This window comes from Hippocampus guttulatus, chromosome 21 (genome assembly GCF_054856545.1).
Source record: "Hippocampus guttulatus isolate MCC_2025c chromosome 21, RoL_Hgut_1.0, whole genome shotgun sequence".
Classification (NCBI taxonomy): Eukaryota; Metazoa; Chordata; class Actinopteri; order Syngnathiformes; family Syngnathidae; genus Hippocampus; species Hippocampus guttulatus.
This window is the reverse complement of record NC_141281.1, coordinates 4,257,020-4,282,912: the sequence shown is the minus strand read 5'-3', so window position 1 is coordinate 4,282,912 and position 25,893 is coordinate 4,257,020. Positions and strand designations below refer to the sequence as shown.

At 45.5% G+C, this 25,893-nt stretch overlaps 2 protein-coding genes across 2 annotated transcripts in view; one reads left to right on the top strand and one right to left on the bottom strand.

Annotated features, from left to right (window-relative positions):
- Positions 1-628: 628 nt before the first annotated feature.
- Positions 629-10,169, top strand: rdh10a (retinol dehydrogenase 10a). The gene is made up of 6 exons (XM_086102314.1): positions 629-1,201; positions 1,832-2,058; positions 6,991-7,089; positions 8,065-8,210; positions 8,843-8,974; positions 9,049-10,169. Exons 1-6 carry the CDS (start codon positions 916-918, stop codon positions 9,170-9,172), a joined length of 1,014 nt encoding a protein of 337 aa, XP_085958440.1. The 5' UTR covers positions 629-915; the 3' UTR covers positions 9,173-10,169.
- A 1,586-nt stretch (positions 10,170-11,755) lies between these two features.
- The window catches only part of stau2 (staufen double-stranded RNA binding protein 2), a 56,177-nt gene continuing 42,039 nt past the window's right edge, over positions 11,756-25,893 (bottom strand). The window contains exons 14-16 of the mRNA XM_086101543.1: positions 14,027-14,092; positions 12,799-12,965; positions 11,756-12,131 (exon numbers count right to left, since the gene is read on the bottom strand). Of these exons, the coding sequence (XP_085957669.1) occupies positions 12,936-12,965; positions 14,027-14,092 (96 nt within the window). The 3' untranslated portion in view covers positions 11,756-12,131; positions 12,799-12,935. The remainder of the gene's footprint in view (positions 12,132-12,798; positions 12,966-14,026; positions 14,093-25,893) is intronic.

Below are 25,893 nucleotides of genomic sequence, written 5' to 3'. Positions count from 1 at the left end.
TAATAGTTGTTTTTCAAGTAACTGTGTAAATGAAATTAAGGTTTGGAGCACAGACACGTCCACCACGTGCATAGAGGGAAGCGTGCGTCCCGCAGTCGGGTTGCACAATTTGAAGAGGAGAAGAACTTTGAACGCACTTCAGGTGCGCCACTTATCTGGTGGGGCGAGCACGTTTGTTTTGTCCCGGTCACACTCTGCAGCTCTCGTTAAGTAATAATTATATTGATGACAAGAGCATACAAACACAGCCAGGACACGCATAGTTGAAATCCTCTGGCGTTTCCAGTTTGTCTCTCAGGGGTGATGGATCCACTTTCAAGCTGCGCAATGCGCGCATTGCAATGAAGCAATTATTGGTTGTCAGCCACCACCGGTATCCACTATAATACCGCAAGATGCTTACGCAACAAGTCTGTGAGCCATAGAATTTTCTTGTTTGTGCCTTTTGACCATATAGGATAGATAGATAGATAGTTGACGCCCCAATTCCTTCCTATAACAAAAGTCATGTGATTAGTGTTGAGTCAAAGCTTTGTGGTTTCACCCCCATTGAGTGAGTGCATTGTGCGCTCCTGACACATCATTGTAACTGGCGCTGAAAGGCTCAGTCCGATTGGGTCCGGTGTTGATGGGAGGACCGAATAAATAGCGAGCCGAGATGCGCTTCGGGATGAGACGGAGCAGAGAAGGCGAGCGGGAAGCCTCGAAGTGAGTTGCTTGCGCGCTCAAAGTGTGCACCCATTCAACTTTTAACTGAACTTGTAGGCTACTTTCCGCCCGCTGGCTTCTCGTTTCTCAAAATCGTCGAGATCCTCGAAGTCGTCGCCGTCTTCTCGTCTCCGCTTTGCATAAAGAGTGTACAACCTCGCGCTCGCTTGCTCGTCTATTTTTGTTCGGCTTACCTAATTGTCCAACATGATGATCATCATCGCGGAGTTCTTCGTGGTCATCCTGAAGGTGTTGTGGGCTTTCGTAACAGCCGGGGCGAAGTGGGTGGTGCGGCCCAAGGAGAAGAGCGTGGCCGGACAGGTGTGCGTGATCACTGGGGCTGGAAGTGGCCTCGGGCGGCTCTTTGCCAAGGAGTTTGCCCGGCGGAGAGCCATCCTGGTGCTGTGGGACATTAACAGCCAAAGTAACGAGGAGACCGCAGAGATGGTGCGGCAGATTTACCACGAAGTGGACACGCCGACGTTCAAAGATGGTAAGTGGCGTTATTTAATGACAGTCTCTCTCTCTCTCGCTCTTTCTTTGTTGAAATTATTTAATTTAAACTGAAATCAGCCATGTGCTAAGGCACGTTCTCTCCGCATTCTGTCCTGCCTGTGCAATGGGAAATGTTCTTGCACGCTGAAATGTACACACGTTATGTAATCTTACTCGCCTGACATTGCAGTAATTTTATGATTCAGTCTGTGAATTGCATACACAATGTGCTGCAACCTGCGGATTCAAGTTGAATGCCAACTGTGCCGAGGCCCCCAAAATCCTAATTCTACCCCTTCACACTAGATGGCATGCCCACCTTTTCTGTCACAAAAGGAAGAAAATTTCCAGCAAATCACTCAATATTTGGTCACAAAAATGATAGACTGCAATTAAAATTTTACGTTTTCCATCAATTTAATCAACGATGTTTATGCACTGGGAAATTAGAAAAGTACCCCCCCCCCCAAAAAAGGCCTAATTCAGCAATCCTGAAAAGTAATTTTTGTGAAAAATACTTTTGTGCAATGCCAACCAACAGTCATGGCGATGAAAAATCCTTGGCAGAGGATAACAGTCAAATAATCACATCGCCAACCATTTCATTGATCCACTGTGACTCCTTCAGGCGGCGTTGAAGAAGTGCCCCCATTTCAGCCCCAGGTGTACACGTACGCGTGCGACGTGGGCAAGCGCGAGAGCGTGTACTCCACGGCAGAGAAGGTGCGTCGAGAGGTGGGCGAGGTGGACATACTCATCAACAACGCCGGCGTGGTGTCGGGCCACCACCTCCTGGAATGCCCCGATGAGCTGATCGAACGCACCATGGTGGTCAACTGCCACGCACACTTCTGGGTGAGGTGATGCACTATGCTGTCGACACACACACACACACACACACACACACACACACACACACACACACACACACACACACCAATTATTGTATCCATATGCTCAGATTCCACGCCGACTTCTCAGTATTGTTTCCACTGGAACATGCATGCCAACGATTAATCTTGTCCCGGGCCAACCTAGACCATCAGATTTGAGTTGGTACAGTACTTGTATGACACTGCTGGAATCATGCATGGAGAATAAGAAAAGACCTCAAATAGTTGTTTATGCATTTTTAGAATGCCACGAGAAGGAAATCACAGGCTTGTTCTTGTCTCAGGCGGCTTAAGTCAGAGATGATTGCCTGGTGGAGTGTTTTTGAGGAAAAGACATTTGTTTTGTGCAGGATCAAAAAAAACGCATGCGCATTTAGATTTCTTTTAGCGGTGAGAAGAATACTACTAATGTGTGTGCCAGAAATCCAATTTCACTCAATTTGCCTGAAAAGTATTTATTTTCTAATACATAAATAGTTGGCACATAATTAACCCGTGTGTCCACTTTTTGTGACGTCGTTCGGTGATATGAGGTCAGTCAAGTCAATCGCAGAGCATTTTTCAAGTGCCATTGAATACGTGAGCAAAACATGTCAATGGGATTTGAAGTACAAATGCACCAAAGTGCGTGCGTGTGCGCTTCTGATGAAAGAGGGTCTTAATGAATGGAGACAGCCTGAGTCGGGGATGTGGTTCATTAAAAACACAAGCTGCTTGAATAGAACTCAGACTAGCCATCTTTTCCTACATCAACACATGAAGGCGGTGCGCTGCATGCATACGTTATGAAAGAAGAGCCTATGGCTTAAAATAGCATGACTCCCCAGTGGGAATTCATTATGCCAACATACACATATCGAGGGCAATGCGGAGCCCTCATGCTTTAAAATGCGGAAACGTCAAGGCTGAAGTGGCACGCGTGCGCTGCCCCGGTTGTGTCTAAACGCATGGGAAGGGTCCCACAAAATCATGACAGCGGGTTTACAACATGGTCGTCACCTAAAAGGCACCCCCTGGGTTAACGCGTAGCCAAGTGAACCTGATTTAGGATGCAGGAAATGTCATTTTACGAGCAAAGCCATCATGCCAACATGCTGATAATAACTCTTTTTTGTCCCTCGGGGAGACCCACACTTTGTTTCTACACTTGTCACACAGTTTTGCAGGGAGGAAAGCTTTGAGAAATAGATATGGATGGTGAGAGAGCGTGTATCTTGAAGAGGGGGGGGGGGCAGCTCGGATCCCTAGCTGTCTGTCACACTGGCTTCTCAAAGCAGTGAGTCTGTCTGAGGATGCTTTCACTAGTCCAGATGGGGATCGGTCATGTCAGCTCTCTGTTCGGAGTTATTCTTTGAGACGGTGAGAGCTGACTTTTCCGTTGGACACTTTGGAAGGACCAATTGTCCCCCAATGCATCTCCAGCCTGTTAAGATGTTTTTCCGAATCATATGCCGTCAGCGTTATGGCGGGAAAAGAGCAGGGCAAAGGAGGCAACACCGGGCCGTAGGGTGGGCGAGATGAGAGGGTAATGGTAAGCTGCTATTGACCCACTTTATCTGACAATTGGTTTCTTGTCTGCGGATCCGCTTGACGAGATGCCAGGCGACAGGAGCCAAGTTCTGCAGGCTGCATTCCTGCTGTAGCCAGAGAATGGAGGCAGCCAGGCAGAAGGGTCCTACTTGACTGGTTTTATGTGTGTGTGTGTGTGTGTGGGGGGGGGGGTCCTCAAGCCCAGTGCACCTGTGTAAAACCAGACATGGCTACACTACTGGATACCTGCACATGTCTCAGAGATTGAAAAGGACCAAGTTGTTTGTAAGATCATTACTTTTCACGAGCATGTTTTTATAGCTACAGGCGCTCCTTCGTTTGTCACTAAATTCAGTTTCCATGGTGGTGACATAACCCAGAGTCAGAACGAACGATTCCATGAAGCTATGCCAACGCAGCAGTAACATCATAAATACGGTAAATATTTCTACGAAAAGAAATGCGCATCATCATTTACAGCGGGTCAAACTCCAAAGCGGCGCCTTGACGAGCTGATTTTTTTTGGGGAGTGGAACAATCTCGAGGGCATTGGGTGTTCACGGTCCATCCAGCAGTGCTGTTGGCGACACCATTGTTCTCATTTTCAGGAAAAAAACATGGTGAATGGGACCACAATGGTACTATTTATTGGTACCCGTCGTTTGGAGTATGAGTTATAACTGCCAGCAGCTGAATCAAATTCCACGATGTGATGTCAGATCGGCCGTCTCCTGCCTCATCCTGTTGTTCCGGGAGAAGTCAGCCTAATTAAGAGGCCATCTGGCCCAACTTGGAGGGGCCAATATTTTGTTCATATTCGTGTCGGTGAGGCGCTAATGCAGCCTGACATCCCAGGTGCAAGAGGCTTTTGTGCGGAACCCCAGTTCTTTCCCCCGCCGCAATTAGGTGGAGCGGCGGGGCAGGGGCCGCTCCACGTAGGCCTGTGTCAGCGGGTAATTTAGCGGAACAAGGGAACGCCGAGGCCCAATTATGGCCGGCTCTGATGTAAGACACGAGCCCCCCGGTTGCCTTCACACATTTTGTGTCTGATAGGTCAGCAGAGGTCACGGCTGCATGCCGAGAGCTGCCATGAGAGGCGGCGCGGCCATTTTTAGCGAGGGGATGAGTTTCTCATCTTCTGGAGTCACCGAGAACCTATATTGCGGTTCATCGTTTGCGCCCGTGTGATTTTGCAAATTTTGAAGAATCGGCCTAAAATTAAGAGTAGCACGCCTTTGGTGTAGTCTGTACCACATTGCGCTCTAACATGCCGAGCTCGAGATGCAGCGTCAGAGAAAAAGGGCCGGCAGGTCCCCAACTAAGCTAAATTTCCACAGAGGAGAGAAAATATACGCATTAGCATGAAGCTAACTCACTTTTGTTAATATATGCTTTAGATAAACATTCCGGTCTGTTAAATCATGTTGAATTGTCTTTTGTTTTTTGTGTCAGTTTTACAGCAAACTTCAATGAGGGCTGACAAATTAACAGTAATAAAAATCTCAAGTGAGTTAGAACAAAGCGAGCTTTATTATTATTGCAACACAAGCCGTATTTTAAGTGTTTTTAATAAAAATGTCTTGGAAAAATTTGTGGGAGGGGTATAACTCAAAACTACATTTTACTCTATTGAAAGAGTGTGAAAATATTACTTTTTTTTTTTCCACCCATTGTAGGTGGTATCCTCTGCGATAAATGCGGGTTCGCTGTATTTCACAGAATGTGTTATATTAGTGTTGGCTCGCCTCAGGGAACCTCCTGCCAGAGCGATCCATCCCCTGCTTTCTGATTGTTTACAGTAGGAGTGGGAAAGTTTGGCTCAAGTCGCGTCGGGACATATCTTAAGTTAATGCTTCATTTGCACGCAACATCCTCCCTCGCCCGCCACCATTCTGAATCGCGTGCATCCCCCCCCCCCCCCCCCCTCAGATTTTTGATGAGCTGCCTAAAATGTCTTGGGAAAAGTACAGATGTGTCGAGGTGCGCCCAAAGCGCTTCTACCTGTCCACAGCGCCATCCAAAACGGTAAAGTTCTCCTCTTTGTTGCATTACCTGGCAAAAGGAACCGAGACGTCAGCAGATACTGTGTCTGGTCTGACGCAGCTTCGACAAGGCCTTCCCTCCCCCTCACATGGATTCACAAGTGTGCTATCTGGTACCACCCTCCCCCTGGTTTTGTTTAGAGAGATGGTGCATTTTTCTCACAAGACTTCCCTGCTGCTTCACGCCATAAAACGACAGACTTACTGGAAATATAGTGGCATGCATCGAGTCAAATGGATCCACTTTAAGGGGCGAATTCTCTTGCGTGCTTGTTCGGATAAATGTATTGCTTTTATTATTATCAGATCTTAGGTGACGTTTTTAGTTTGTGGCAATGCCAAAGGGTGTGTGGGTGACAGCAGGCTTGCTACAATTATTGTTGTTCGCTATGCCGGCGCATATCCGCCTGGAGATCAAGCATGGCGCTCAACAAAAGGCCTGCTGGTTGTTTTTGGGACCCCCTGCCGGGAGAGTGATTGGTCAGTTCCTATGATGGCAGTCACATGTCACACCTGCTGATTGGCTCCCGCTGGGGGCCTCGGATGGAAGTTTGGCCTCGAAGGGCCGATCCATAATCAAATCGAGTGCATTTGCTTGCCCTCACTTGGTTTTCATTGAATGGCAAAGAGCATTAGTAGTTGCATGCACATAAATGCAAAAAAAACTCCAACAAAACACAATGGAATAGACAAGGATAGGGACTTTTCATTTTTTGATATTGAATATGTCTTATTGCCCCCAGGTCGATTTTGAAATGCCTTCTGCGTTTTTTTCTCTGATGACCACCGGGAGGCGAGAACATAAATTCAGAGAAAAGTCACGTGATCTTTTGGGGAGAAATTATTGTGGTCGGGGGGACACCGAATATATATTATAGAATTGGAACGGGATTTAAGTTGAGTCGACTTTAAGAATGAAAAGTGTGAGGTGTTGAGTTGTGTGACGGGTGCTCTCACCAGCTCTTTAGTGCCCGCTTCAACAATGGCCATCAGATCCGTGTGGGAAAAGAACACATTGCACTGAAACACACGCGTCGCATCACATACCTGCTTGTCCGGTGAATACCTGAAGGCTGCAGGGAGGGGCGCAGGGGGTCTGCTGACACCTCCCACTCTTTTCTTTACACACCTGTCAAAAAGAGACAGTCAACTCTTTCATATTGCATTATTCATTTTTATGCATCTTTTGAATTCAGAAGCGTCTTTGTGCGTCACCATGGAGAAGTAAGAAGGGGAAAAGGGTGATCAAAGGGCTTCGGCACAAGTGAACTTACTTTATTTTCCACTGTCCTCTGTGCCCCCCCGCCCTTATCCACCCACAGACCACCAAGGCGTTTCTTCCCAAGATGCTGGAGCTGAACCACGGCCACATTGTGACGGTTGCCAGTTCCTTGGGTTTGTTCAGCACAGCTGGAGTGGAGGTTCGTATCACAACACAACACAACACAACACAGCACAGCACATGCACATTCATGGTTCCCACCATCCCAAAAAGCCAAAACAAAAACACAATGCTTTTTACAGCAAATCCAAGAAGACGCTTGGCCCTCCCTTTTTGCCCCCCCCCCCCCCATGCACCCGTTAAATTAAGGGACACAGATGAGCATGGGGGAGCCTCTTATAGATTCTTCTATGTGCAACAGTGGGGGGGGGGGGGGGGGGGGGGTCTGAGGGGCGCTCCAGAATGAGCTGACAGCTCCCCAGGCGACGGAGACATCTTCATCTCGCCTCACACTGTATTCATGTCACTGCCGATTTCCACGGAAAAACTCTGGCTTTTTATTCCACGGTGCACTCTTTTTTTTTTTAAATGCATTTCTAAAAGAGTTAACCAACCCCCCAAACACTGCAATGATTAAATAAATGAATTAATAAACAGAAATACAACTTCAAGCTATAAAAACGGCTCATTCACTGCGAGGCCACCATCCAAAGTTTTATTTGCACATGAAATTTCAAAATGTCCACGTGCAATTTATCCTTGGAGTGAATGTTGTTCAGATACGTATGGACTCATCTTTTATTGGGGAGAGATATCTTTGAAGGAAACACCTCATTGACAGTCACCTACTGACAAGTTCATTCACGTTGTAAAATAACAAGATACTCATTGCATCATACGCTCTCAAACTGCGCTGTACTATATCGAATCAAACCGTTTCAACAACAGCATCCACCCGCGGTGAAATGTGTTGTTTTTCAGGTAACGTTTAAGAAACGGTTATCATGGGGTCTCACGTCAATTTACTGTTCACTCAAACCAACATTTGGTACCTCGTCAAAACTTCTGAAGCTCCGGCAGAAGAATGCTAATGAACACCCCTGCTGGCTTGGTCTGTTCCGTGTGGGCTCTTGGCTAACCTGACAGGGATTAAAATTTTTTTTTTCCTTTACAGGATTACTGTGCAAGTAAATTTGGCGCCATCGGCTTCCATGAGTCCCTGAGCCACGAAATTAAGGCCTCAGAGAAGGATGGCATCAACATGACGTTGGTGTGTCCTTACCTGGTGGACACGGGCATGTTCAAAGGTTGTAGGATAAGGTGAGTCTTTTTGTATTTGCGAGAACGGGGCTTTTCGGTGCATCTGGCAAGAGTTTGCGCTCTCTGATTTTCACCCCATAAAAAGGGCTGACGGATAGCGTATGATCTTCAAAGTAGCGGTCAGAGTTGCCTCTTTTGTGCCTCGTGGTTGCCGACAAAGAGCGCAAACGCTTTCCCAGGGAGCCTTGCCAGTAGGTGCACCTGGCACAAAAAGCTCCGCCTACCCTGTCATCCAACTCCTTGCACCTTCCCAGTTCAGTCACCAGACCCTGAAAGGAAATGGCATACGTGTTAGGTTTGGAAAAAAATATCCAAGAATACGGATGGGTGAAAGGTTTTTGAACTTTTGTCATTCGCAAATCTAATACGTTTGATTTGTGTGTGTGTGTGACACTACAATACATATAGAGTGTATTTCTGTACATTTTAAAGTTGAAACCATTTCTTGGAGTTCAAATATATTTTTGGTTTTGTAAAAGTGAATTTGAATAACTAGTATTTAAAACATTTATATGGTGTCTCTATACTGCATCTAGTCATCCGTTGTGTGTGGGTCTGGAATGACAAACGAGGTTATTCAATTCTCGATATAGTGTTTGGGGTTAATTCTTGGCTTTTATCTGTTTACTCAGGAAGGAGATCGAACCCTTTCTGCCTCCCTTGAAGCCTGAATTCTGCGTCAAGCAGGCCATGCGCGCCATCCTCACCGACCAGCCCATGATCTGCACGCCCCGCATTGTCTATATGGTCAACTTCATGAAAAGGTGAGCGCCTCCGCCCTCATGACGCCACCATAGCAAACGTCACCACTAAGCGCCTGTGTCTCCCGCCTCTGCAGCATCCTGCCCTTCGAGGCCATCGTGTGCATGTACCGCTTCCTCGGTGCCGACAAGTGCATGTACCCTTTTCTGGCGCAGCGGAAGGAGGCCATGAACAACAACGAGGCCAAGAACGGGATCTAGGAGGCGCTGTCTGCAACACAAAAAATGGAGGGGGGTTGGGGCGCGGGGGTGACGCCTAATCCTGCAAGCACGAGGAGATGACCACTGAAAGGGCGGGGTGGGGGCTTGGGAAGAAAATGGCGGCAAGGTGAAAAGACTGAATCTGGACTGGTGCACTTGCATTGAGCAAATGCAAAGGTTTACCATATTGTTCCTCTGGGACAAAGAAAGCTGTGTACTACACAATGGATTTATTTGTCATTTGTGTGTGTGTGTGTGTGTGTGTTTTTAAAGAAACAACTATACGGTATAATGTCACTAGTTTTGAAGCGGTATCCAATAATTAACTATTTAGTCGCCAGCCTTATCTAGTGTCAATGTGGAACTATACAGTATGTTACTGTACAGACAGTAAAACAAGAAACCTTTCTTCACTTTTTTGTGTAGACCTGCACTGTAATTTTCTAAGCTTTCTCTACACTGCCTATCCTGAAATACACATTAACGATGAACTTACATATTTTAAAGGAGCCCTCAAGTTTCCCTTCATGAATCGGTCCAAGTCACCTCTCAAATGGAGAATGTGTATGTTCACGGCGTCGTATCTGTTACTAGGTGATTGCTGGAGGGAAACGGATGAAAATATTTCTTTATTTTCCTTCTTCAACCCCCCCCCCCCCCACCCCCTCAAAAAAAAAGTAACACTGTGCTGTCAGTTTGTCCAGTTGAAAATGTGTTGTGAATGTTGTGAGTAGCCCAGTAACCCAAATGACTGTCTCCCTATACTGTGTCTCATGTATGGATATTTGCAATATGGGGAGGACACCGTTTTTAAAAGACATTCCAATAGGCGTCATTCCTTCGGTCACAGTGATGAGCCTAAATTCTCTACCTCTTTATTTTGCCTTTTTTTTTTTTGTAGTTTCCTGCAGACCACTCCATAGCAAAGCAAAGTGTGGTTCCGATGTTTAGTGTCTCTACCTAACTTAAATTAATAAAATGATTTAGATTATTATGACGTGGTGTTTTGGGACTGCTTCTTCATTACACAACGTGTGACAAGCTTGTGCGCTTTCTCAGAACGGGGTGACTCACCCGAAGAGAGCTTCCGTCTTCTCCGTTTCTCTTTGTTGAGGTGTTCTCGTCATTGTGCCTCACCAACTGAGTCAACCTTGGGTGTTGCGGTATCAGCCTGTTGTCTTTTGTTCGGAAACACAACAATAGGATATGATGAGGATGACACAAATCAGTGGTTTGGCATTGCGTAATATGGGACTAGCGAAACAAACTGTGAAATAATGTACATTGTGTATATATACACACACACACCGCATTATTTGACACTACGAAAACATTTGAATTTACAGCCATTCATGTATAATCCCAAGGTAAATGTGAATCGTTACCTCTGTAGAATTTTCCCCCGTTCCTTCATCCTGCTGTTAAGACCAGCGCGAATTAAGAGGACTTCCAAGATGGTCAATGACATATAATTCAGTTGGAAAAATCGATGAGCCCAACATTTGCGATCAGACAGCGTGGACTCGCACCGCTGCCACATTGATTTTCTTCTATTCTGGGCATCAAGGTTCACTTCCTATGTTGGCTCCTCCGAGCGCAGCGATTCATCTGGGGCCTGAGCATGGCCTCAAGCAGCTCTGCCAGTGCATGAACAAGCTTCTGGAATTGAGATGTGCCACTAATGTGTGTGAACAGCCTTGGCGCTACTCAATGGCGAGCAGATGGAGCTGCCAGCTGAGTCCATTAGTCAATGCAACTGAATTAAGAGCAGCGCTGCCGCCGCCTCCTCCTTCGCTTCTTCCTCTGGCCGGTGAGGAGGCAGAGGCCGCAGAGGTGCTGTTAGAAGGTGGCGCAGGTGGCATGCTCGCAGGCACACGCGATGAGAATGATGCTGCACGTTATGTCATCTTTAAAGATCAATAGAAGGGGGGGAAAAAAACCTAAGGGAGAAAATCTGCAAGGGAAATCAAATTCTTTGGCTTTATTTGATTAAAATCGACACATCAAGCAATTTTATATTGCTCATATACAGCAGGCGTAATTCTTTCGGAAAAAAAACCCCTGCTCCATCACCGCTTTCTGGAAAAGGTGATCAGGCAAATAGTTTTTTCCACAAATCCGACATTGACACGGAGCAGAAAGTACATGAAATCATTTTTGGAATAGTGCTGTGAAGTGGAATTTGGTCACTATTTTTGTGCTAAATTATTTATTTGCTTCTCTTTGTAACTCAAAGCTCTTTATAAAACCAGTTTAATATCATTATTAGTACAATCGAACCTTGTTACTATGTACCTCGAGGGACATAGCGAATCTGTACGTGAACAGCCGTTTTAAAATTAGTTAATGAGTGTTGTTTTTTTTTTTTTTACCTGTTACTGTCAAGCGAGGCCAATTTATTTTTACAACTGTGTGACAGTTTTAGAATGTCATTTGGTGGTTTATAGGGGGTGGGGGTCCTCAGTAGCTCAAATGTGTACACAATCGAACACTAACGCAGTAGTAAAGTGCCAATTGCGCTAAGTCCTGAGTGCGCCTTCTTGTTCTGAACCAATGACAAAAAGACAAAAGAAGACAAAGACATTTTTTTTCCACATGAACTGAGGTGTTTTTACTGCATTTCAACAACAGCAAGCCTACCCTGTACATACATACACTGCACTCACGCCATCCTCGACAATCTCGTACCAACAAAGGCAATAAAAGCACCCAGTTGATGTTGCGACGGGTCAAGACGACACACACAATGGGCGTAGATGTGATCGACGGAACTGTGGTGGGGGTGATCCACTGGCACAGAATCTTCTAGCAACTGGACAATTATACTGGCACACGTCATAGCCTGTCTGTCACTGCCGTGATGCCACGCCAAGGTGGGGACAAGTTTAAATAGGGACAAAACGGACAAGGCAGGTCCAAACCTCATGCCTCGGTGGTCTCCCTTCTATTGCCAATCCCACTTTTGTCCGCATGAAAAAAAACAAAAAACGTTTGTGTTAATTTTCAGAATATGATACTCTTGCAAGTCATACACGTCCATATAGATAGATTAACTCTTTTTTTTCCACTCTCTTTTTTTTTAAGTCAGCATACAAGGTAAGCTAGGTGACTATATATGAAGACAACGACTAGAACTTTCACAGCACTGGCATTGGTTAATCTTAAATACAGTACTCAAGCATTGTTAGATGAAGAAAAGAACAGAATAAAAGAAAGAAACATAATACCCCTGAAACAAATAAGCTACAAGTTGGTTTCGCTCATCTAAAATGTTTCTTTTGTATTTCAATTGCATGATGTACATATTTGTGTTAACCATACCGACAGACACGAATCTTGTGGGAAATGTGTTGGACTTGCCTTCAATTAATAGAGGACCATGCATATCGCTTGTTGATTTGTTTTCTTCCTTTTTTTTTTTTTTTAAACCAAGACTCAACTTGTCACAAATGTGTGGAGATAGTGTTGTCTTCACATAGACTCGGGTAATGGGGCTTTTAGTCGCTCGCTTCATGGTGCACATCCACCCTATTGCATGTTGACAGGTTATGCAGGATACAGTGGCCATCGTGGGGTAAAGGAAAAGGTTGGCTGGGTTGTGTGTGTGTGAGGAGGGGATTAGTTACATTTTGAGCTCAGGCAGGGGGTGGTGAGGGGCCAGGCGGCCGAGAGAGAGAGGGAGAAAGGGGATGTCAGCTCCTGGACGACAGCCTTTGAATCCGTGCAGACCTGAGTGGTGGTGCCTGAGTTAGTCTGTTTAATGTCAGTCCTCCCTCCCGCAGGCTTCGGTGCTCTACGAACACAAAGCAAATTGCGTTACTGTCTGGCAGGGCCGAGAATTTGTCTGACCTGCCCTTGGGTACGCTGCCTCGTCCTTCAGTTTCGAATAGAAGTGAAAACAAAGATGTCACAAGTTGGTGCAGGGACTGATACGTGAAAGGGAAAATGGTGGATAGCCGCAACTCAAGAGTCACTTCTGAGGTCATACAAGTCAACAAAAATGGGGGGGGGGGGGGGGGGGCGCAAACCAAAAAAGACCCACTAAAAGTCACAGCAACCCCCTGCCCCCCATTGTGACTGTTTAGGAAGTCAGTGTCAGAACTTTAACAGGTGGGACGGTGCAAGGGATTAAACACCCAAAAGAGATCAAAAATTCAACAGTAAGTGTATTTATCCTATCATGATTGAAAATATCTGTATTTATTTCAGAATTAATATTGAGTACCACCACATTGGCATTTTCAATACAGTTTGTCAGGTGTTAAATGTGCGTAAAACCTTGCCTGTGTACCATTTCTATTTCCGTGATGGGAACATGTCATACGTTTCACTCTATTTTCTTTTTGATTGTGGTAGTTTTGTGAGCCCAGTGACCAAAAATGTCAACTGGGTCGGTAAATGCCCAAAAGGGTGTGAAATAAGTCACTGACGATTAATTACAGTCCTATTTTGTATTTTTTCTGCTGTGATGATGACGTAAATTAAGTTGTCTTTCCTCACTTTCTCATTGTTTCAGTCTTCTGCTCCTAGACGGGAACTGCAAGAAAAAAGCCCTGCACAAACTTTTCTTTCTTTTTTTTTTTCCCAGGGCACACCTACTAGGAAAATATTCCAGAAATGATGGACAGGGATTTCCTCATCCTCTTTCCTTTCCTAACGTGCTCATCACGGAAGGGTTTGAGGAACGGGGGAAGTTAGGAGCAGAAAGCCCTCGTTCCTGTGGACTTGGATGTGACATTGTGCCGAGTACACGCGTAGCGGTTCCCTATGGAAGAACGCTGACGGGATGCGGACGGGAAGTGGACCGACACTTCACGAGAGCGGCTCAAACGGCGGGCGAGTGATGTTCCGTACCTTGACGGGGCCATCCACCGGGTCCAGTCCTTGCTCGGACAGCTGTTTCAAGGCACTTAGAGCAGCCTGAGAAGAGAGGGAAGAACAGATGGTCGAGTGAATGCGCAGGGAAGAAGAGCGCGTTGGAGTGGGAGGAGAGTGAGTGTCACCCTTCAGCTGCTTTTCAAATAACACTTAACTCTGGGAAAGACAATGCCAGCAGGACACTTTCCCTTCACTCTGTGTTGTCTTTGGCTCCTCCGTTCTCACTGTTTGTCTAGCGTTATTGGCTTAACATTTCCACTTGATGTTCTTGCTGCCAAGTCAATAGGAGCGAGCGACATCTGTATCCCCGAATGTCACACCTCAATAAAGAGCAGCGGCGAAAGGAACAACTAACTTTTGAAGAGTCCATACTGCGGGAGCTTCAATGACGTGTAAATAACGTTTGGCTTAAGACTTGAGCGATTTCAATGAATTCTGCCACTCTCGGCTTGACAGCGCACCTTGTGGGCCAGCCACTGAATCAAACCGCAAATTGAAACCACTTGAGGGCCACTTATAGAAAGGGGCTCCTTAAGTGTGCCAAGATAAACGGGGCCCATCTGATGTTGTCCAGGTTCTGTCATGACGCACATCCTCTCTATCCCAATGAACCGGTCCAGATGAGCTGGCATTTTCCCCGTTCCCAACGCCGAGTGTGGGCTGAGGCGGCGCGGTCAGGGAATGTAACTCCCAGTTGAGCAAGATGCCACAGGATCCGGGCACGGTGGAGCACATTCGACATCTGTCTCCCCCCTTCTACGTGCATTGCATACACATCATTGGGGTAGGAGATGAGATGTATGTTAACACCACCCGTTTATTTTAAGTTCCTTTCAACACTCCTGTTTTCACGCTTTACCGTTCTGACATGGGAGCATCGGGCGGCTATTTGCGTCGGCAAAAGGAGCGCTGGTAATGACACAGCTTGGATCATTTAGACTCGTCACTGCTCGATCAGAGTTGAGATAAGAAATGAGTGGCTCTGCTCAACAGATGAGTGGCCAAGTGATAAATGGATGAGCCAAGCATACAGACCACCCACAATAGCCAGGATACAATCTTAAAAAGCTTTCTCAACATGCATTCCGACACTAAGCACACTTCTTCACATCTGAATTCTAAAGATACATTCACTATGAGATACCCAAAAGCCACATACAGTACAAGGTGCACCAACGTGGCTCCGTGGAATGCAATGCAACTAGGGAGGATAACAGCAATTATCGTCTGTAAAGCTTGAGTAAGAAAACCACCCCCCAGCCAAAAAAAAAAGGTGTTTGACTTCAGATTATGAGAGTCCTAATGCAGGCATGACAATTTATGACTGAAGGAAGCATAGGTCAAAATCTGGATTTTATCCATCAAACTGACGAAACCAAATCTGCAATGCCTGCAACAACACAGCAAGACAGGTTTGAGAAATTGTACTGTTGGGATTTTATTTTTTGGAATGAAAAAGAAAATCACTGGAATACCGTTTTTCTCATTACGAAGATAGTCACCCAATTTTTGGATGCTTGGATTTCAACAATGAACAGGAAGATCTAGTTAAAGTAATATTTATCAGGTGAATAAGTAATTGCCATCGTAACTAACTTCTTAGTTATTTATTTTTTTTTTTTTTGCATTTATTCAAATAGGTTTGGGAACTTTTTCTCCTTGGGTAAATAGCTGCGGCCCATCTGTTTTGGGCTGTGTGGGGGTGTGTGGAGATAAACAGCCATAAATCAGAGGTCTGACGGTGGCAGAGCTGCTGATATACGACAGGCAGGCATAAGGGCCAAGGCAGTCAGCCTATGGCCTAAAAGCTCAACAGAGCCCAGGACAAATACTGGGCCTATCTCTGGGAATGGAAGCCAATGATCCCCTTAACTCATTCACTCCCAAAGACGTTTTTAAACGTCTTTTCAGACTTGGCTGGTGCTGAATGACTTAAGTGTAGATCTACAAGGACAATGAACACATTAAGATATAATATACAATAACAAACGACCCAAAAAACCCTGGCCAAGAAATTGCACGCATGCTTGATAGTCAATTGCATTGCATACGGCGTTTTACTCAGACAACCAGAGACACCCCACAAAAAAAAAAAAAAAAAATCTTTGTTCATGATTGGATGTGCTTGATGGAACAACTTGCACTAAACTGAAGTGAGCCCTATTAAGTCCCTCTTCAGCCTCACTCTCCTTCTACACTCCACCTTCAGATAACAAACCGGCACTCACCCCGTCCGTGCCCACCTCACACATTGGCTCATTCATCCATCTATTTCACTTCTCGTAGTTCAAAGGCTCGGAACAAGCAAGCAGTCAAACGGACCGCCGCCGCCTGAGGACGATCTGCAACTATAGCCGAGTTTCTGATGCGGAGTGACAAGAGCGGCTCATTTTTCTGGGCCTGCTGCTCTGTTAATGGCTTCCCCAACAGAGGCTTTGATTCCATCAACGGCTTAGCCAAACAAAAGCCCAGTCTCCCAGGAGTCCGATGCATCGGCCCGACGAATCTAATGGATTGTTAGATCACATTGACCCAGACAAATCGGACTCCCGTGTCAGTTCTCACTGCAGGACCGCTGGGTTCTAGTCAAGCATGAGGAGAAATATGGCCGGCCGAGGAGATGGGAAGACAGCGGAGAAAAAAAAAAAGTCTTGGATTGCAAATATTTTAGAAAATAAAGAGAATGTGCAATTCTTTCATATCCATTCCAAGCCTCTCTGGACCTCAAAAGCAACATTTCCAAAAAGAAGTACAGATCAATTTGCTCGTCTGCCGTGCGTTGGGAACGGAAACCCTGAACAAGCATGTGCTACCACCGCAAGGATTTAAGGTTGGATGGCGATGGGAGTAAACAGGTAAGAAAATAATAAAGACAAATGGGACACGGTACAGTAGTGTGAACAACAAACACAAATGGCTTTCGAATTCTGCTGTGTCTTTGCCACCGCCCCAGATGGTGCTTTGTTTTATTCAAATTGCATTCTACATTTCCTGGGTCAACACATAAATAGAAACTTCACTCCTGGCTTATCAATAGACAGAACTAGAGTCATTCCAGTCAATGGGTGCTGAAAAATGGGAGGGTGCGGGGACAAGAGAGAAAAACGCAACGTGTATAGGACCGAATTGCAGCGATTGGTGGAAATTTAGCTTCTGATACCCACCATCTTCCTATTCTATTTTTCTGGCCTGCAGTTGCCTTCCAGTTACGAGTCTGCTGCCACTTTTATCTACTTGCAGACACCAGTCAGAGCCTTTGATCATAGGCACCAGATCCACAAGGATTGGGTCTCATAAAACCCATCCCTTACTTTTGATCCAGGCCAAGACTGTCAGTGAAAGGCTCCGATAATGCGAATCATAATACACGAGGGAGCGTGATGGCGCTGCTCTCACAGGCCGCTGACTCTCAGTGCCTGGAAGTGACTCCAGACATCAGTGACACCGAGAGTCATCTTGGGGTTGATGAAACAGTGCTGCAGGTGCATTCAAATATGAAGTAAATGGGGGGGGGGGGGGGGAAGTAGGCTTCAGCAGTGTGGTTCTGATAAATGAGCGGCTGCCATTATCAATGCCAGACAGTGAAGTGACTCAATTACATGAAAGCAACTGTTGTCTTTTGTCACTCCGTTTTGAAATCAATCTTTGTACGCTTGTATTGTTCTAAGGGAGGTTACCGACACTTGTGATTACGGAGCCTTGCAGTAAAGTGGGAGGACCCTTCCACATGAAAAGCATCTTGGATGGCTTGTGATGAGAACGATCTAAGGGATGTCGGCTAGACTAAACATTGACCAGAGTGGATTTCAAACAGGGTGCTTTACAGGCAGCAGACAGGAGCTGGAAAGGTAGAAAATGAGTGGCATTGTCAGACATCTAAAGCTGGATATATTGTGCCTTTTCCAAAAGACCACATAAAACCATGACAATGCTCTTCCCTCCCGCAACCGCACAGAAATCGATACCTGGGAGGAGGGACATCGACCGTTGCCAGCACCGAGCCTTCGTATCACATTCTCCTGTTTGTTTGTTATTTCTTTAGCGTAGCGTCGGTGAGTTTTCCTTCTGTCATGAATGTCTTGAGCTTCTTCTCATCCCTTGGCTTTCATTTCCTCCAAATTCCTTTGCTTTGCTTCAGCCCACAGTTAGAGCCTGGACTGGGATCACAGAGAACTTCCAAGGCAGCTCATGGAGAACACCTGTGTGTGCTTAAGTGCTGCCAGAGTACGCCATCTATTTGTTAATATGGTGCTATATGTACATGGACTCTTGAGCAACTACAGAGAAAATGTATTCGGAACATCTCACCAAAATCGCTTCCTCACTCTCGCTCCAGATTTCACATCCTCTCCCGCATCGGAGGCATTGAGAAAAGGGGCATTATGTGCCACAGCCTGACATGACGTTAATTCCTCTGAAGCCCTTCACATGTGCCGCCTCACTTTTTTTTTTTGCCTCTGCGGATTACCCGCGGCTTTGGTACAGCTGAACAAACTTTTCAATGGGGGAAATGTATTTGATTCCAGCATACATTGCAGTTATGTGTGGACGCCGCCACATTACGGTGATGAGGATTCCCCAAGGGGATGGGCATGCGTATTTCCGTGCAAGCTTCTGGCCTGCTCGCAGGCCGGCCGAGCTTAGCCGGCGGGTCCTTGAGGCTCCCCGGGGGAGCAAGCCTTCGCTGACATGGGAAGCCATAAATAAGGGCCTGGGGCGAAGCGCCGTGTCATGCGTCATTTGGGCCGGAGAGGCCTGCTTTCTCCCCTCCCTTCATTGAGCTGCTTGAGCATGGCACCTCCTAGGGCGTAATTCAGAACATATGGGCAAAGGCCGAGGGCAGAAGCACATACCACACTCGAGCCTTGTCAGCGTAGCATCTCAGATGATACACAGATACGTCCTGAGACAGCCTTCATGATAAGAGAGTAGATATGCCGCTCTGGGGTTGAAAATTTCAAATAAAAACACTACATTCAATTCAATGTAATATGAACAGGCTTATTTCATGATAAACCTATTTCTTTTTTATGTGTGTGTGTGTGTGTCTGTGTGAAAAATACCATGAACCATTCACAAGTATGCATGACGACAGTACTGCTCAAATAGAACGGTGTGGCACACATACAAAATGCTTGTGCAAAGAAATTACTTCACACCTCAACTATCAGGTGACTTGAATTTGTTAGTAATAATAATATGATAAAAAACGTGATATATACAGTATATATATATATATATATATATATATATATATATATATATATATATATATATATATATATATAATTTTTTTTTTAAATAAAAGAAAGAACCAACCACAGCAAGTCCTGCTGGGGAATCGCCATCCACTTTCAAAATGCAAACTAATCCGGTTTTTGCTGGTGAACCAGCATCTATTTCAAGCAAGAGATGAGACTGAAAAACTAACTTGAGAAGGGCTGTGGAAAGTGCCTTAAGGCCACTGTGTCACCAGGATTTCTTTTGCCAAATTGCCTCACAAACAAAAGCACGACGACTCCCAGCCTGGGTGTGTTGGCACACACCGTGAAACTTCATCAGGGCTACAGTGGGCAACTATATATTCATTTGTCACTATTCATAATTTTTGAGAGGAAAATATAATTGGTTTAATATTCCTACAGTGTGTTACATTATTGTTTGGGGGCGTGCTATTTTTCAAATGTATCATAAAAATGCCATTGCTCAGTAAAAGTAGGTCTTCACCCAACCCCCCCCCAACCCCCCCCCAAAAAACCCATCATTCATCGTGGGAAATTCTGGATGCAGCTTGATGACCGTGCACTCTCTTTATTAGGTTTCCTCGGCGACTCCAAATTAATACATTATTACATCACATCACATCCACCTGCAGCGGTCAAATGTGTTATCTATGCCACAGGGAGTATCGTCTATGTAAAATCCTGGACTATAAGGACTCAAATTGCCCTTGGGGACCAACAGAAAGCTGTGGGAAGAACGGCCGGCCTTCAGACACATTCTTTTATCGGCAAAGTGATACTGATCGGCCCCCAAGGGCGTCCCACTTCTCTATTGTCAAGCTTGTCTTTGTCTCAACTCTCCATCTCTGGCCAGCGTTACAGGCGGAAAAGTTGTCCTTTGGCCGTTTCTTTACATGGCAACAAGGCGACAAGGCAAATATTTGAAAACAGGTCTCCAAGTGGAAGTTGTTGAAGATGACATAGCTATATTTCAGCTGTGTTAGAACATTAAAACCTTTTGTCTGTTCGGTCAGGGCACGTGTGAAGATAGCACAGCAAAAATAATAATGGTAGGACACAGAACTACAATGACATTTATGGCAATAACACAGACTCCAGCGAAATGTATTTTTGCAACACCACCAGCAATGTCGCAATGTATGTCAAATTATAAACCAACAACGGCGGTTGGTGTTATGTTGAGTGTCCCTTTGGCCAACAATCACATAGCAGCATTTTCAGTTGATCTGCAAGAGCTGACATCTCTTTAAAAACAGCTATGCCAGTTTTTTCCCCCCAACTGAGCCAAGGCACAAATCTTTCATTCGAAGAAGCTCACAGAACACCACCAAACAAAAAAATGGAGGGGAAATAGCAGTAAAACAGGCCAAAATCCAAATGTCGGGGGGTGAGGCACGACCTTGTTGCAAATTAAGTGTGGTCCAAATGGCACTGGGGACTGAATAGAGAATACCCAAGGGTCTGTGTGAAAAATAAAAATTTAATAAAAATTGATGATCGTGACAAACTCAACTCAAAATAGCCTGAACCAAACCTTAAGCGGTAGAATCTACTGGGTCGGACTGTCAAACCTGGCGATATTAATTCGCTGGGTGCAGGTCTTCAAAACCTTCAAGGCATTTCAGCAGACAATCCTCCCTTTTCAGACTGACAAAAACGGGCGACAAGATTTAATGGGCAGACTTACAGGTGTGGAAAAAGAGCAACTTGGGAATCCCGCCTTGGAAGGTGAAACGAAAGGGTAAGGTGAGAGGAGCTAAGTGTTTTACTGCCATCTGCATGCAATAATCCTGAAACTGCCCATCAAAAAAACGCTGTATTTCCCATGTCGGGGACAACAGTGAGAGTGGATGTCTGCTAGACAAGGACATCCGGTAACAAGAGAGGACACGCAGCCGGGCAGCCTTTTTACACTCTCTTCCTCTCATCTCTTCCTGTAGCGCTCTCCTCTCTCCGTGTTGACTTTAATCGCCTGGTACACACAAGGGACACGCCTGTAAAACCCTTTGTGATGTTTTATCATCTCCTATGGATTGCCACCAGACTGTTTCTCATTACTCTGTGCGCTCACTATATGTTGCCTCTTGCACAGAAAGCCCGTGTCGTGCTTGCTAGGCCTGCCTACTGTGTGACAGGGGGAGGTTGAGACCCACCGTGATGAAGCGAGCGCCTGAAATGTTATGAAAACCCTTGCATGTTTCCATAGCAACTGGCACCGCGAGCTGCAGACACGGATTATGTGTAAACCAAGTTTACTGACAACAATAAATTCCATCATGCTTAAATCAAGAGAAAGCCCTTGCCAGGTATAACTCCTCCGACAAAACTTTGTGACAAGTACATCCAAGGACGTACGCTAACTTCACAAAGGAGAACTGGGATGAGGAAACTGCAGCACAATACAGACTAAAGCAGTGGTTTCAACAAAGGGCAATAAAGAAGAGAGAGAAGTTTTTGTCGGAGCTGAGCAAAAATATGGATTAAGTCTGAAAACAGGGAGAGGCTCAAGTGCCGAGCAAGCTCACTGATGCGGACATGTTAAAGCCTCATGTTCGCAAAAAAGCGCATCCAAATTCTCTGCAGCTGCATACGACACAGTGACACCCAAGGCAAAAGATATAAACCTGTCAGAGGAATTGATTTAACAAAATCTTTATGATTGTGGTTATAATTTGCGGTAGTGTACAACTGCACTGCTTTCTACCAAGGAGCTTTTCAAAAAAAATATTTTGGTTGTTTTATTTAGCACAAGCAGGGGCCTATTAAAGAGTGTTTTAAAACACCTCTATTATTGCATGGGTGCACTGATGCAGTTAAAACTCAATCACATTAGCCTAAACCGTTGACTTAATACTGCCCCCAAAACATCAATCAAAATGGACCATTCATTTAAAAAGGCACCATTTTAATCACAGCTCTTCTCTGTGTTTTGTACTGAACGAATTGAGGGTATGAGGAAATTAAAACGCAAGGTCGATCACCATTTGGTCACCCCCCCCCCCCCCCATCTCAATTTGAATTTGTAGAAAAATTAGATGAGCAAGTAGCCTCCTCAATCTGCCTTGCACTAAGAAGAAAATCAACCTAACAGATGCTCTGAAGAAGCACTCTGGTCTATAGCCACATTTTCAGCTACTGATACTGTTAGTGGGAGAGAGCATTTAATCCTTTGTGGGCACGTTGATTTTTTTTTTATTTTTATGAGACATGTCACACCATTTTACAGCATTGCAAACAGACAGTAAACACCTGGAAAGTGCTGCACTTTAACACGTGATTAAGAGCCAACTAATTGGATTGCAGATGGTAAAACTGTAAGGAGGACCGTAAAAGAGAACGGAAGACGAGACGGGGTAGGCCTGAGAGAGGGACCAGGACACCCCAGGCCGCTGACAAATGATCGAGCTAGGGTTTCTCATTTCTGCTGCCTGACTTGAAAATGCAAATAGCAGACTTTCTACGGTCAACAAAAAAAAAAAAAAAAAAAAAAGGGAAAAGACTCCCCCCCTACGTTCACCATCCATCCCTCCATTCTTCTCTCATGCGGTGGTGGTTGGTCGCATGAAACAGAGGTCAGGGGACTAATGGAAGACCTCATAGCCTTGTGTGCTTCTAGAAACAACCCCCCCGTCCCCACCCGCCTACTCCCAGTCCTGTCTCTCTTATAAATCAAGCTGGCTTCATTGAGAATGGCAGAATCCTCTGATGTCCCGGCCATGTCTCATTTCAAAGTCCCCCTGAAGGCTCACACGGTTCCACATTTACTCTGTGGGCATGAGAGAGCAATGTGTGTGTGTGTGTGTGTGTGTGTGTGTGTGTGTGTGTGTGTGTGTGTGTGTGTGTGTGTGTGTGTGTGTGTGTGTGTGTGTAAGAAATTTGATTTGAGGACATTTTGGAATGGAGAAAATGCCCCACAGGAAAAGTGTTTATTTAGTAACAATGCCACAATAGATCCCACCCTTGGAGGCTTTTCCGAAAACTCACATAAATTCAGCTAAGTCATTACACCATCACCTGACAATCGTGATGGTGTGTGTGCGCGTTCCTATATGGAACTATTGCAGTTTAAGTAGCACACCTATGCTTTTTTAAAAATGACCACAACATTTCCCAAAGATTGCGGTAAAAAGGATGAGGGAGTGTTGAGAGAATGACATTGTCTGACTTCCCCTTGAATGTACACTGAAAACAAAGCCAGGTTACATTACATCCATATGGATGCATTCTTCACTCGCGGTTTGGCCCTCGTTTTTACAAGCGGCGCAATACAATTACACGAATGATGCGGCGAGAATCTAACGGAGCCTGGGAAGTGATGGAAAATGAAAACAAAAAAGACAAGCAAGAAAGCAAAAAGACAGAAATACCAGAGGGCTTTGTACACAACCTTGAGACATCCCCATGTGCAGGGGGTTCCAAAAATACTGACATAATTTTGTCGTCTAAATTCAGTAAATAATAGCTCCACTTATCTCAACGTTTAATGTAAAAATCATTGACGTTGAATGTTTTCCTTTATCAAGATGAAGATGACTCACTAGAAACAAAAAGGAATCGTGTGTGACAGACACAGTCTGTCAAATATGAGTGAAACGTATCATCACTGATACCATGCCTTCCAAAATCTTCAATTTGCAATAGCGTGAACATTCTGCTATGAGGCAGGCAGGCAGACACGCACGCACGCACAGTGTTTACACACTCCGCAGGAGTGTGTGACACCTCAGTCGTAACTAGTGTTAACCCCCGACGTGGCTGTTGTTTTTGAGTGTTTCAAAATGTCTGCCGTTTGAGGCCTGAGAATGCGTTAACATCCAGATGAGAGGAAGGCGGTGGCAGCCGGGGAGCAGAGTGGGGAGCGGGGGTCTTGGAGGCGGAGGTAGAGGGCTGTCTCAGACAGACAGAATAACATTCCCCAGTCGTTACGCTCATCTCCATAACTCAGTATGCTGCCACAAAGCACTGATCCCAACGCGGGACTTTAATGAGTGGACTCCCACCACTATAAGCGCCGTTACCTGCTGCTGAACAGCGAGAGTCACTTTGGGCCTGATTCATGGCTGCAGATAGCATCCTTTAACTTATATTGAGTGGAAAGAATAAGATTGACACCTTTCTAGGTGGGAGGCAACTTACAAGGCTGTAAAATCTGACTGATAGCCTTCAAAATTCTGAGCTCAACCACACAAAAAAAAGGACACTCCAAGGCCAGTGACCTCTCTACAATCCACATTTGTCCATAAAAAGAAAAAAGACAGGCTGGTCGTCACGTACTTGGCTACTTGTGTTATCCTGCTGATGGGCAGGCAGACATACGGGGGAAAAAAATGTCTTTGGCCAGCAGTAATGGCAAACACCAACACTGGTTACTCTGTGATCGTTGTTCTACCAGTTTGGCATGCCTCTTTGCATTCATGACTATGGCGGAAACTTAGAGAGTTGAAATTACTGTCAATGTTTGATATTCTTAAGGAACACTTTTACCAATTCTGCACCAGGAGCGACATGGAAAGTGTTTAAATCCAGACATCAGTACGCCGCTGTCCAAGCAGATTCCGTGTGTTTGTCTGCAACATGACTTTTTAAGCGAGGCTCTGCATTTGACGCACACCCCTTTTACTATCTTCCATGAAGTGCAGATATGCTGTTGCTGCTTTCCGAGGGTTCGCGTTACACATTAGCTACAATCGCAGCACAGCTGTTGTCTTTCAATGATGTCATTGTGCCTCAAAATGTAACGGGTACACCGATCTACACTCAAGAAATGCGGGAGAGGAAATGGCACGACAATACATGTAGCAATCAGATCCTTGTAATATTCTTACATTCTATGTTCATGGAGGGCGCGCGGGGGGGGGGGGGGGGTCAGTTCATGTTATTGCAGTGTAAGGATGCACTGAGTTACGTGTATTATGGTCCGTCTGTATTTTACTTACCCCTAATGGGTAGGTCACGTTTGTATATTGAGAGGGATGAATTGGAATCACAGCCTACCTAATGCCGAATCAAAGCAGAAGCATTGACATTTGCAGAGCAAAACGCTTAATGCATCGGTGGGAGAAAAGGTGTTTTCTCCACAGGTGACAAACATCACACGTTGTCACTGCAAGATCGCAAAGCAAAGATTACATAGCCGGCCCCTTATCTCCGAGACCTTTTCAGCGAGTCCCGCTATCACTCGGTGTCAAATGACATTAGTCTAATGAGGCAAAGACGCTACAAAGAGCAGCAGGTAAGTTGGCCGTCAAACGCCTGGCTGGCTTCAGCCTCTCACCGGAGTGACGATTAAAGGGAGGCGCGACGGCTGAAGAAAGCTCTATCCGTGTTACAGTTGTGTGCGTGGGAAATCACACATTGAGTAAATCGCGGCCGATGGTTGCGAGGGCTGCTGCCCAAAACATCTTGGCACCGAGGTGATAATGAATGTAACACTTTTGTTACCTTTACGCCGTCACAGAGGTGTGCCTGGTACAAAGCCAACAGGGAGGGAAAACAATCAACTCGCATGGTCAGATGCAAATCCAAGTACCACCACTTGCTGTCTTCCAAACAGACCACTTGCAGAAATGCAAGGAAACACAAGTCGCACCCCTGGTAAGA

Bases quoted from the DNA above. Each gene is read 5' to 3' on its own strand.
- rdh10a (XM_086102314.1), top strand. From the start codon at position 916: ATGATGATCATCATCGCGGAGTTCTTCGTGGTCATCCTGAAGGTGTTG. The intron at 2,059-6,990 runs GTGAGGTGATGC...ATCCACCCACAG, and splicing joins ACTGCCACGCACACTTCTGG to ACCACCAAGGCGTTTCTTCC. The intron at 8,975-9,048 runs GTGAGCGCCTCC...CCGCCTCTGCAG, and splicing joins ATGGTCAACTTCATGAAAAG to CATCCTGCCCTTCGAGGCCA.